This window comes from Protopterus annectens, chromosome 1.part2 (genome assembly GCF_019279795.1).
Source record: "Protopterus annectens isolate FY-2018-M chromosome 1.part2, PAN1.0, whole genome shotgun sequence".
NCBI classification, from domain to species: Eukaryota; Metazoa; Chordata; order Ceratodontiformes; family Protopteridae; genus Protopterus; species Protopterus annectens.
In genome coordinates, this window is record NC_056727.1 from 991889466 (window position 1) to 991902209 (window position 12744).

A 12744-nucleotide genomic window follows, 5' to 3' on the forward strand; every position below is an offset into this window, starting at 1 on the left:
CCCAAAAAGGGGGGGGGAAATTGGGGACTTCAGCCGTACCATTTCAGAGCGCATTTTAGATTGACATTTTCGTTGAGTCCCGGAAAGGTTTCCGCATTTAATAAAATTTGCCATTTGAGCTCTTTAAGCTCAAGTAGTGTTTCTTTGTCGCCGAAGCCCCTTTCAATCTGCCCCTAATTGCAGTCATCCCTATCGGCATAATCTCCTTTCTCCATTCCTGTGTTGACTTGGTTCGTAGAATACTTTCTGTTACTTTTATGAATATAACTTACTGTATGATTATTGTTCTCCTTAAAGGTCTGCATTCAAAATCCCAGTCTCTCCATTTCTTGAGCTTACCCCATTAAATCATCATCCTTTTCCATTCTGAATTACAGGTTTCTGCTTGTGCTATGTATAGGAGCCTTGACCAAGTAACTCTGAAATATCCCTTCCAATCAGGTAATCCCAATCCACCTTGCTCTATTGGGAAGATCTTATTCCCACTTAACTCTTGCCATTTTCCCCTCCCAGATAAAATCTGTCAGCTCTTTATTGTTATCCGTGTCGTCTCTGGTTGATAAAAATATGCCTGACCTGTGTATAAAACTAAAGGGATTAAAAACATTTCAACTGTTTTTATCTTACTATCCATAGCCATATAACAGAGCTTACAATTTCTCAGTTTTTGAACTATGTTTTGTTTAGTCTCTTCCCACATATCCTTAGATGGCACACCAGAATCATTTTTAATCCATACTCCTAAAAACTTCATTTTATGATGTCCCCATAAATATGGATATTGTTGAACCAATGTGTGTGTTTGTGTGTGTACACAAAAATTACCACTATTGCCTTTCTTTTAGCTTTATTAATTTTGCATCTGGAAAAGATATGAAACTGTCTCAAAATGTTCCACAACACTGCAGTGTCCTTTTCTGGTTATATCAGGTACAAATATTTGCAAATCTAGACCGTTTTTATCGACTACCATACAAACTGCATCATTGAATTTTGGAGTCTCTTATTTTCTTTCCCAATGGTTCTAAATGTAATACAAATAAAGTGGAAAGAGGACACCCATGCCTGGTTCCTCTGCTCAAGCAGAAATTATCAGAGAGGAACCCACCCACTTTAAATTTTCACCTCCGATCCCTCATCATCATCTTCTTTCGGCTGTTCCAGTTAGGGGTCACAACTGCGGATCATCTGTTTCCATTTCTTCCTGTCCTCTGCATCTTGCTCTGTCATACCAACCACCTACATGTCCTCTCTCACCACCATCCATAAACCTCATCTTAGGCCTTCCTTTTTTCCTATTACCTGGTAGCTTCATCCTTAGCATCTTTTTCCCAATACAATCAGTATCCCTCCTCAGCACATGCCCAAAACCAACGTAATCTTGCCTCCCTGGCTTTGTCTCCAAACCTTCCAACCTGGGCTGACCCTCAAATATACTTATTCCTAATCCTGTCTACCCTCATCACACCCAGTGCAAATCTTAACATCTTTAACTCTGCCACATCCAGCTCTAACTCCTGCCTTTTTGTCAATGCCACTGTCTCCAACCCATCTTACAAGCCACCATCCTATGCTGCCTAACTACACTTTCCTCGGTCACCAATTTACAGTCTCCAATCTCCTTCAAACTGGCCCTTCTACGATCCCTCATATATCCTCATAATCAACCTTTTATCAGGGAATGCAAATGCTTCCATTGCCCTGCTCATAAAGTCCCAGCTTACTCTATCAAATGTTTTCTCTGCATCAATACCCACCCAACAGCAATGGTATTTTCTTGCATTCTGCTTCCCTCTAGATCATTGATGTTATGTTAATGCTGACAAATGTATGCCTCCCTCCACAAACCACAATAATCCATATCCACAAAGATCCATATCTATCACTTTTGCCATTCGTTTAGCAGTTACAGACAAACATTTTATAATCATGGTTTAGTATTTAAATGGGCTTATGTGAATCTGGATCTGATGGATCTTGACCCTCTTTAGGTATTATAGCCACCACCGCTTTCTTCCAGGATATTAGTACTCTTCTTAAAATATTGTTAAACAAAATCTTTCAGAATTTTATGTTTTTTATCCCCTCCTAGCTTCCAAACTTTCACAGGAACACCATCTGTTCTGGGGACTTTCCTGTAGACTGGTTATATATTACCATTTTTACCTCATCTCCTCCTATCCTGTTAGTAAATGAGCCTCATCTACCTCTAACCTTGGCATATTTAATTATTCTATAAAAATTCCATTTGTACCTTTTATTGGTGAGAGAGGACATGCAGGTGGTTGGTGTGACAGAGCAAGATGCAGAGGTCAGGAAGAAATGGAAACAGTTGATCTGCTGTGGGGACCCCTAACGGGAGCAGCCAAAAGAAGACTGATTTCCATACTTCTCTGCTTTATACAGACTCTCATAGAACTTCTGAAACATTTCTTATACTTCTACAGAATCTCTTATCTTCCTTGCTATAGTCTCCCTAAGCTTGGTGACAGCCTTTTATACCTACCTATATTATCAAGGCAATCCCTTATTTTCTGTTTAGCAATCTGCAGTTGCTCCTCCTCCTGCTCTGTGGGATTCCTCCTATTTTGCAATACTTTAACATCTGTCAGTCCCTCAAAATAATTCTGGTTAGTTAACCATATCTCCCTTTTATTTTAATTTCACCCTATTTTTAAACTCTAATTTTATCCCACTCCCTAGCTATATTTTCAGAAGAAATTTCTATCTTCTCTAATAGCCCCTGAATAATTTCCACTACCCATTCCTTAAATTCCTCGCTTTTTAACACATAGGTGGGAAACTGTCAGTGTCTCATTTTTATTTCATTACCCGGTGTTTTTATTTTAATTACTGGCTAATGATCTGAAATAGATACTGGGTACATATCAATACCATCAATTAAACGCACATGTTCCTGTGAACTGTAAATTCTGTCTAGCCTAGCCCAGTTTTTGTATCTTGGGGAATATGTAAATTCACTCTGAGCTCCTAGCACTGTACTCCTCTTCCATGCCAAATGCTTTCATAAAATTTCATCAAAAGTCCACCCTCCTTTGTTATACTTTCCCTCCAGGACCTCCCGACACATCTTCACTGCTGGCAAAACAAAACAGCAACCAGCTAACTAAACTCCCAAAAGAAAAATAACAGCTGGAACCACGTCAGAATTCTCAATAAATGAATGCCGATGTAGCCGTAAAAAAACTCTCTTTAACAGACCGTTAGAAAACAATAAAATAGACATTTAGCGCTTTCATCCACGCTATGGTGGACTTCAAAAGAATGTCTGTTCTAAAAACCCTGTCAGTTATTTAATAACTTTTTGGTGCCAAAATCGGCCCTTTTAAAATTTTAAAGTATGTAAATCCAATAATCTCATACAATGCATTACGAACTTCGTATGCCATCAAAGTAATTACTGAAAAAAAATTTTTTTTTTTTAAATCCTGTAACTTAAAATAAAAAATGCATATACTGACTCATATACAGTTAAAATAAAATAAGTTAATTGCTCATAGGATGAAAGAATTCCTTGGCAGAGGTCGATATGTTCCAACATGTAATCTTTGGTTCCAGTTTCCACTCGTGTGGGTCCATGAGATTTCTACTTGGTTCATCCACCAGTGTATTTAGCTTTCCTGGCAGGAACTGAGCCTGTAGGTGCGCTTGGTAGCTCAAGGCTGTGTTCCACAGAGCCATGGTTAGTCTGCAGAGAGGGTATGAGTGGGTTCCCCTCCTGCTTGTTTATGTACCACATAACAGTGGTGTTGTCCGTCTTTACCATTAATTGCCCTGGAAGAATGTGGTTCTTGAAGGCTGTCAGGGCATTCTGTACAGCTAACATTTCTTTTTGATTGATATGCAGGTGCATTTGACTTGGGTTCCATTTGCCCTGAATGCACTTCCCTGCCAAGTGAGCCCCCATGCATAGTCTGATGCGTCTGTTAGGCTATGGGCAGTAGGGGGTAGAGTGAACGGCAGTCCCTTGTTTTGGTGGCAGGCCTCTGCCCACCAAAGGTACTATCTGTAGACAAGGTATGACAGGAATCATTGCTTCTAGATCCTGAGAATGTTGACACCATAGGCTTTTTAGATACCATTGTAGTTTCCTCATATGCAGTCTTGCATATGGAATTAGAAGAATGCAGGAAGCCATGAACCCCAGGGCTTGCATTATTTTCCTTGCAGATAGCTAGGTCTTTGTAGCCAGTAGTTTGAAGTAGGCTGTGAAATTAACTTGTTTCTCTGGCATGAAGAAAGCCATCTGGGAAGTTGTGTTCAAGCTTGCTCCCAGGAATACAATTTGTTGGCAGGGTACAAGATGTAATTTCTTTTCGTTTATGGTGTACCCCAGAGAAGTTAGCAATTTCTGTACAAACGCCAGATGATTCAATAGTATGTCCTGGCTTTCTGCCTGAATTAGACAATCGTCCAGGTATGGATATATTTGGATATTTCTTTGCCTGCAAAATGCAATGACTAGAACTAGGCATTTTGTGAATACCCTCGGCACAGTAGATAAGCCAAAGGGCAGTGCAGAGAACTGATAGTGCATGTAGCCTGCTTTGATGCATAGGTATCTTCTGCAAGATTCCCTTATTGGGATGTGCAAGTATGCTTTCTTTAAATCCAGTGTTGCCAACCAGGCATCCTTGCCTAGCACAGGAAGCAGCTGGTGAAGAGTTAGCATCTTGAATTTTGGGATCACCAAAAATGTGTTTAGGAAAGAGAGGTCCAGGATAGGATGCCAGGAGTTGTCTTTTCTGGGCACCAGGAAAAGTCTTGAATATAAACCTTGTCCTCTTTCCTCTTCTGGAGCAGGCTGAATAGCCCTGATGCTTAAAAGAGAGAGAATTTGCTTTTGAGCCTCTGCCCACTGATATGGAGGTAGATCTGGCCAACCGTCTGGGGTTGGTAAGGAGTGGAAGTGGAATCTGTATCCTTGGGAGAATGTATTTAAAACCCATTTGTCCTGGGTAATTAGTTCCCAATTTTTTGCCTGCAGGGCAATCTTTCCCCCTAAAGGAACAGTCAGTTGTGTAGAGCTTAGAAGATTTAAAGTTAAGTCATTGAGACAGTTTACCATGGGGGGGGGGGTCTTACCACTCCCTGCTTTGGAAGTAGGAGCCCCCCACTGCTTAGTCCTGTGAGTACCTTGGCACTGAAGCCTGAGTGTTCAGCTGGTTCTGGGTTTGGACTGTGAAGGCCTGGAAGAGGCAAGAAAGGACCAAGTTTTAAAGGGTCAATGCCTACTAAATCTGGGAGGCTGTACTTGCCGGAAATCTAACAGTTTGCATAGATTTAGCTTTTACCTCCATCTTTTTAAGTACTACTACTGCTCTGTTGCCAAACAGGCGGTCTTGGCTTAAGGGAGCATCCAGCAATTTAGCTTTAACATGATCTGGCAAAGATTGCTCCTTAAGCCAAGCATGCCTTCTAAGTACAGAACCAGTGACAGCAGCCCTGCAAGATGCCTCTAGTGAATCAAAACCACATTGCAAAGTATGTTCCCAACTTGTTCAGCAGAATGCATTAAATCCTGTAAATCTTTATTTTCAGCACAGTCAGGAATCAACATCATTTTCTGTTTAAGCAATCCAATAATATGCTGCTGATACTTTAACATATGAAAATGGCAGTTTAAGACCCTAATGGCGAAGGTTGCAGAAGTGTATACCTTCTTATCCTATCTATCCAGCACCCTGGAATCTCTATCAGAGAGGGTAGGATTTTTGGCAGTAGTAGCCTTAATGCCGTTGGGTCCCTGTGAAATGGTCTCAGGATCCGCAGTAGGATTTTTAAAGAGGAACTTGAGAGTCAGGAACCCTGTAATATCTATCAGGTTTTCTGGGAGCAGGAGGTAGAGAGTCAGGGGCCAAACTAGATTCCGAAAAGGCATCAACAATGTCCAGTACACTGGGGGTAGCTAAAGGCCTGTGTTAAGGCAGGAGTAAGAAATCCCCAAGCCTCTTTTTAGAATCAGAGTAATCTTGGCTTTCCCAGCAAAAATGTTCCTTAAGAGTATGCAAGGTTTCACCAAAAGAGAAATCCTCTGGAGGGGAAGCAGAGGGAATGGAGTCCTCTGCATCAGAATCCTCATAGGTAGATAAGGGTAAATCCTGGTCATCAGAGGAAACAGAAATTTCAGAGTCCTGATCAGAAGAATCATAAGAAAACCTCTGTCCTACGTCTCTTAGAGGGGGAAGGGTGGCTTCCCCTGATTAGAGTAACAAGGTCTCTTCAGCCATTCTTATCATCAGTCATCTATGGACCAGTTAATAATATTTCTTCAAGAATAGGTCAAAGAAGGCAGCCAAGACAAATGGAGATATTAAAGCTGTATCTTACTGCTACAGTTTTAGGAGTGAAAACAGATGTATTTTCCTAGAGACGGATCATATATCTTGACCAACAAAACAGCCTTATCGGAATGAGCTAATATCCAAGTAAGATTAAACATGTGAAAAGAAGAATGCAGATGCAATACTTGCAAAGTTTGTGTGCAATGTGGGTGGCAATCCCTTAGTCCATATTGTTGGTAGCTTGTGTGTTTGTTAGGTACTGATATTAAAGTGTTTAGTTTTAGGCAATTAACTAAATGTGAATTTGAATTACAGATGATAAAGTAGGCCAAATAAATAAAAGTACAGCTAAACTGAAGATGGTGCCTTGTAGTGCCAGCATTTTATGAGCCAATTAAACTAGCACAAAACAGGGGAAGGGTCTTCTGACAACCGAAAAACAGACCACAGATTGACGTTGGGGACAATAGCCCCATCTGTTACAACTTGCTGCAAGAGAGTTTTCACAAAAATTTTACGAAAATGCATTTTACCAGTTAAATGTTTAGATGGTCTGGACTAAAAATGGCAAAATAAGCAAAACGTACAAATATACAAAAACCACAGTTTATGAATGATATTAAAATTTAACAATTTCTAAGTCGCCTCACCACATCTAAATTTAGGAATAAACTTCAAGGTATACCAATAATCATTTTAGCATGCTTCATAAGTTAAAACAGCTTTCTAAGATTAATAAGCAAATCACTTCAAATCTTTCATTAAGTAAATCTAACTTACAGCAGTTATAGATGGTTTCTTTCCATCTCCAGCTGGTGGATGAGTCACATCAGCTCCCAAAAAGATTACTGGTTGTTGGAATACGGAAGAACTGTAGAGACACCATAAATGAAATGTACTGCAGTCCTGTAGTCTGCTACTAATCAAGTCCATAAATATAGTAAGCTGAAAACAGTGTATGAGATTTTGTGGCTTTATCCTGCATGTAAATCTGGAAATAGATATGAAGTTAATATTTTCAATATAAAGGATTAAATATGCACTTCTCACTGAAGAAATGCAATAATCCAGTAGTTTTATGTCAACAGCTTGCTACCCTGGACATGCACAAAGGGGGAGGGGCGCAAAACACCCCAGATCTTTTTAATACCCAACTTGTATGCTAACAATACAGCCTACAAATCTTATGACCATATTACTACAGTGAAAAAAATATAAGAATGTATGGTAAGCGGGTGATCAGTTAATCCAACAAGAAAAAAAATTGAGAATATCCAACACTAATGCCATTCATGTTTACTTTATTAATGGTGTTTTACTGTAAGAGATAGTACACTTTTGCAGTTAATTCACTAGCACTATGCCACATTACACATTCCTTTAATACACAGTGTGGAAAAAAACTTCCTAGCAACATACAGTAACATAAGTGAATGCAACGTGTGTCAAGCCAGTACTTTAAATTAAACAGCTTAGATACTCATTAAATACAGAATACCAAAATATTTGTAAAATAAAATTTGCTTTCTCAGGATCCTGCATCAGAGGCAACAAGCAATCTAAACTCCATCTAGTGGACTTTGCTGAAGAAACAGCATAACTTAACTCTTTACATACTCTTCCCGAGCCATTTAACAAAAATACTCTTTCCCTGACATGCCATGCATTGCTCAGAGTGACAACCAATAAGAAAGACTGATCACCCAACCAGCCTTCACCACAAAATTAAAGGAGCCTAAACAGCAATTGTGAGTCCTTACCGCTGATGAGGTACGAGGATATTGTTGATTCCTCCCAGTTTGACATTAATCTTGAGACAGAGGTTAGACAGGGTCTGGGGAGATGTTTTTACTACATTCTTCACCTGTACACACTGTGTTGCCATTCCCAGAAGCGTGTCTCCAACACGCTTCACCTCCGCTGGGAAAGACAAAAACAGGAAGATGATTAAAAGACAATCACAAAAACTGAAAGTGCATTACTACAGAAAATTATCAGTAACAAATGTACAAAACCTAATCAATTACAGATCTCTCTGCCATTAACATACAAGGAAAACACTAAGTTTAGTTTCTGAGACACTGCACAGAAGTTGGTTCCAAACTAATATTTTTAAGCACAAATTACAGTATCATGAACATGCAGAAAGGTACATGAGCAGTACATAACTGTTATGAACAGGCTTCCATGTAAAAACCTACATATGCATAGCTGATCCTCTAGTGTGGTTTGTCTATTAACTTTAGATCTTTCCATCCCTCAAAACTCCATTTTATTTTTCAAAAATATTAACTTACTAATGAATGTACTACTGTTGCCAAAAGAAAATTGCCAGTTTGTACAGTAATTAAAATATGTGATCAATTCCACAAAATGTCCTACTAACGAAATGTCAAGTTTGTGATCTGTGTACAAGAAAAGAACATAAACCAGTTTGTGTACCAGCAAGTCCCATGTCACTTGCATCCCCTGGTAACAATCACTGGATTAAATCTTCCTACTGCAAAGGATGTGCCTACCATTACCAGTGAATGGACCCCCATGAAATGAAAAGAATTCAGTTTTCCTCTATTTCATAAAAATAATGGAAGTCGAAAAGTTAAAGGAGGGGACAGGGCTTTAAAGGTGACACTGCAACATAATATGGAACTTCTTAAGTTAAAGAAACAATTCAACTTTTAATATAAAGCTTTATCACAAAGGACTTAAAACACATCAACCTATAAGCAAACAAATGTTAAAAGTTAAGAAAACACCATAAATACACAGAAATTCTAATACACGTACAACAGACTTCAAATGAGAACAGTAAAAAAATGCAAGTAGCAAATTTAGATGTTAAAATTCAACAGCTCAAAAATCACAGGTTTTAAAAGTGGTTATAGAATGCTGCAAAAATATACAATGAAACCATTATTTCACTGTATTACTGTCAAAAGTTTCAAAGCACACGGGAGATCTTTTAACACTTACAAATATCAGCATTTAACAATGATTTATCTCAGCACACTATACAATGCTCATAATGAAGTGTAAAATTACATAAATAGTACCATAATAAGCTATTTTTCAAAGGTGTACACAAAAAACATGTTAAGTAAAAATTTTAAACAGAAAATGAAAACAAAAACTTAAATTACATTTTAACTTGTACAGAAGACCTTAAACTTTTTTTAATCCTCCCACTAGCTCTTTCATTTATACTGCTTGGTTTGGATACTCCACATCTACCCACTTCAAGGGATCCCTTTCATTCCCAAGAAAGTTTGCCTCATCAAACCCCAGTAACTTCTGGACAGTAGTGCAGTGAGTCTCTCAGCAGCTGGTGGGCTGGCAAACAATTTGCTGAGGCTGAGCCTATTTTTTTTTCACCCAAACTCATACTCAACTTCAGTGCTGAGCAACGACTAGCATGGTGGATCATGCAAGTTCTGAACCCCCCTCCTAGCCTTTGTCAGGTGGTGCTTGAAAACTAAAACCCATTCACTAACCCTTAGTACAGGCCTCTCATCATCACCCCTATCTGGCTCCTTCAGCAGCTAACATGACAAATGAACCCCAGGTCACTGGGGCTGTAGTCAGGATTTCACTACTCTGTGTCAAAGCCAACAACTTTACTTAGTACTGGAAAAACTCAAGTCCTCAAAGTTTGGAGAGAGAAAAAGTACAGTTTTGTACCTACCATAAATGTAGATGTTCGAAGATCCACATTGCTGCAGTCCTAACACTTGGGTAGTCCGCTGTCCCTCATTCGGCCCGAATATCAGAGCATAAGGCTGACGTCGGTCAGGGCGCATTTGACTGACATCAGAACGTCAGGGTACAAATGCGCATGACCGACGTCATATCCTCAGTCTTTTCTTGCCCCAGATGTCAGAAGACCCTAAAAAGAAAGGTCCAAACCCAAAGACCACAACTAAACCAACAGCTAGTCTAACACCAAAAATATGTATAATATATACAATATATACAAAATGCAATAACCAAAAAGCAATTTACCTCAGATGGATAATCCAGCCCACACAACCACCTCAAACAACAGAGGGGAAGGAGGGAGGGAAAATTGGACTGCAGCAATGTGGATCTTCGAACATCTACATTTATGGTAGGTACAAAACTGTACTATGTTCTTCATCTCACATTGCTGCAGTCCTAACACTTGGGTAGAATCCCAAAGCAGAGGTAAGGGAGGATGGCTAAACTATAATGAAGCAGGAGCTGCCAAAATGCCCTGCAACACAGCAGTGGCAAAACCAGCCCTGGATTTAGAGTACAAGGGAAGGTGGTAATGCCTAGAGAAGGTATGCACTGAACTCCAAGTGGCTGCCTCCAAAATATCCTTAGTAGCCACCCCCCTCAAAAAAGCTGTGGAAGTGGCAGTAGCCCTAGTGGAATGAGGTCTAATCCCAGCTGGAATCTCTTTGCCATGAAGGGAATAACAGAAAGCAATGCAAAACCCAATCCACTTAGAAATAGTTTGTTTTGACACAGGCTTGCCCTGAGAGCACAAAGCAAAAGAAACTAATAACTGCTGAGATTGTCTGAACCCTTTAGTTCTGTCCAAATAATATCGTAACTGCCTGTGAACATCTAAGGTGTGCAAAATCTTTTCCCCTTTAGTTTGGGGATTTGCATAAAAAGTAGGCAAATGAATAGTTTGGTTTAAAGCCACACTAGAAACCACTTTAGGCATAAAGGAGGGATTAGTGCGTAAAGATACCCTATCCTTGTGAAAAATTAAGAAAGGCTCAACTGCCATAAGGGCCTGCAATTCAGAAACCCTTCTTGCAGAGGTAATGGCCAACAAAAAAGCAGTCTTCCATGACAAATATTTCAACTCAGCAGTAGCTGCAGGCTCAAAAGGTTGTAGAGTGAGTTTCTCCAACACAAAATTGAGATCCCAAGCAGGAGTAGGAGCTCTTGTGGGGTCTTATATTCTTTGCCCCTCTGAGAAATTGCTTGAATAAAGGATGAGAAAACAATGGAGGGTCACAATCGTAGTGAGCTGAAATTGCTGCAGCATGAATCTTAATAGGAGAAGGACAAACCCTTGTCCAATAACTCAGTAAGATATTGAAGAGCCACACTTAAATCAGGCTCAGAAACATCCAAATCCTTAGCTGCACTCCAAAATAAAAATCTCTTCCATTTATCTGCGTACACTTTCCTTGTACTAGGCCTTCTAGCTTCCAAAATCACATTCAAAACTTGTTGTGGAAGTTGAGACCCTCTATGGTTTAAAACAGAATATGCCATGCTGTTAGGTGAAGAGAGTGAAGTTTGACATTCAGCAAATGATTGTCCTCCTGTGACAACAGATGAGGAATCAAAGGCAAAGGCCATGGAGGCTTCCGTACTAGACTTCTCAGTAGTGGGTACCAGTGCTGTCGAGGCCAATCTGGAGCTATCAAAATCATTCTTGGCTTGTCCTGTCTGACCTTCAGAAGTACCTTTGGGAGGAGAGGCAGAGGTGGAAAGGCATACACATGAAGATTTTTCCAACTGAAAGAAAGAGCATCCACTTTCCAAGCTGTGTGATGAAACCGCTTTGTGCAAAACTTTGGCAGCTGGTTGTTTAGTGGAGAAGCGAACAGATCTATGTCTGGAGTTCCCCAGGACACTGTCAGTTTCTGAAATACATGAAGATCCAGTTTCCACTCGTGGGGATCCATGATTTGTCTGCTTAACACATCTGCTAAGGAGTTCTGTGCTCGGCAGAAACCTTGCCTGAAGACTTAGTTGTAAACTGAGAGCAGTCTCCCACAAAATCATTGCTTGCCTGCATAGAGGATAAGAATGTGTTCCCCTTGCTTGTTGATGTACCACATGACAGTTGTGTTGTCTGTTAGAATCAACACCTGCCCGGAAGAAGTAAATCCTTGAAAGCTATTAATGCAAACTGGACTGCTAACATCTCCTTCATGTTGATATGTAGATGTTGTAGTCTGGCAGGCCACTTGTCTTGTATCCACTTTCCATTTAGATGAGCTCCCCAAGCTATGTCTGAGGCATCTGTCGTTAAAATCTGACTCGCTTCTGTGCGGGTCACAGAGAGTCCCTTGTTTAGGTGACATTCCTGAGCCCACCACAAAAATTCCTTTTGAATGCAAGGTATTATTTGAATGACAGTGTCCAGATCCTGGCAGTGCTGTGTCCATACATTTTGAGATACCATTGTAGCTTCCTCATATGCAGTTTGGCATTGGGAAGCACCAGAATACAAGATGCCATGAACCCTAAGGCTTGAAGGACTGTCCTTGCAGTCAGCCCGGACTGATGAGATAGTTGATGGAAGTAAAGGGATAGACTCTTTTGTTTGTCCGGGGTTAAAAAGGCCATCTGGGATGCTGTATTCAGTCTCACACCCAGAAAGCACATGTCTTGAGAGGGTACTAGACTGGACTTTATTTTGTTCACAGAATATCCCAGGCATCTTAGC

At 40.0% G+C, this 12744-nt stretch overlaps 1 protein-coding gene across 2 annotated transcripts in view; it reads right to left on the minus strand.

Annotated features, from left to right (window-relative positions):
• The window catches only part of LOC122792214 (protein argonaute-1), a 1920205-nt gene that overhangs the window by 561330 nt on the left and 1346131 nt on the right, over positions 1-12744 (minus strand). For both annotated transcript variants that reach the window (XM_044059955.1, XM_044059956.1), the window contains exons 13-14: positions 8066-8225; positions 7086-7176 (exon numbers count right to left, since the gene is read on the minus strand). In XM_044059955.1, the coding sequence (XP_043915890.1) occupies positions 7086-7176; positions 8066-8225 (251 nt within the window). The remainder of the gene's footprint in view (positions 1-7085; positions 7177-8065; positions 8226-12744) is intronic.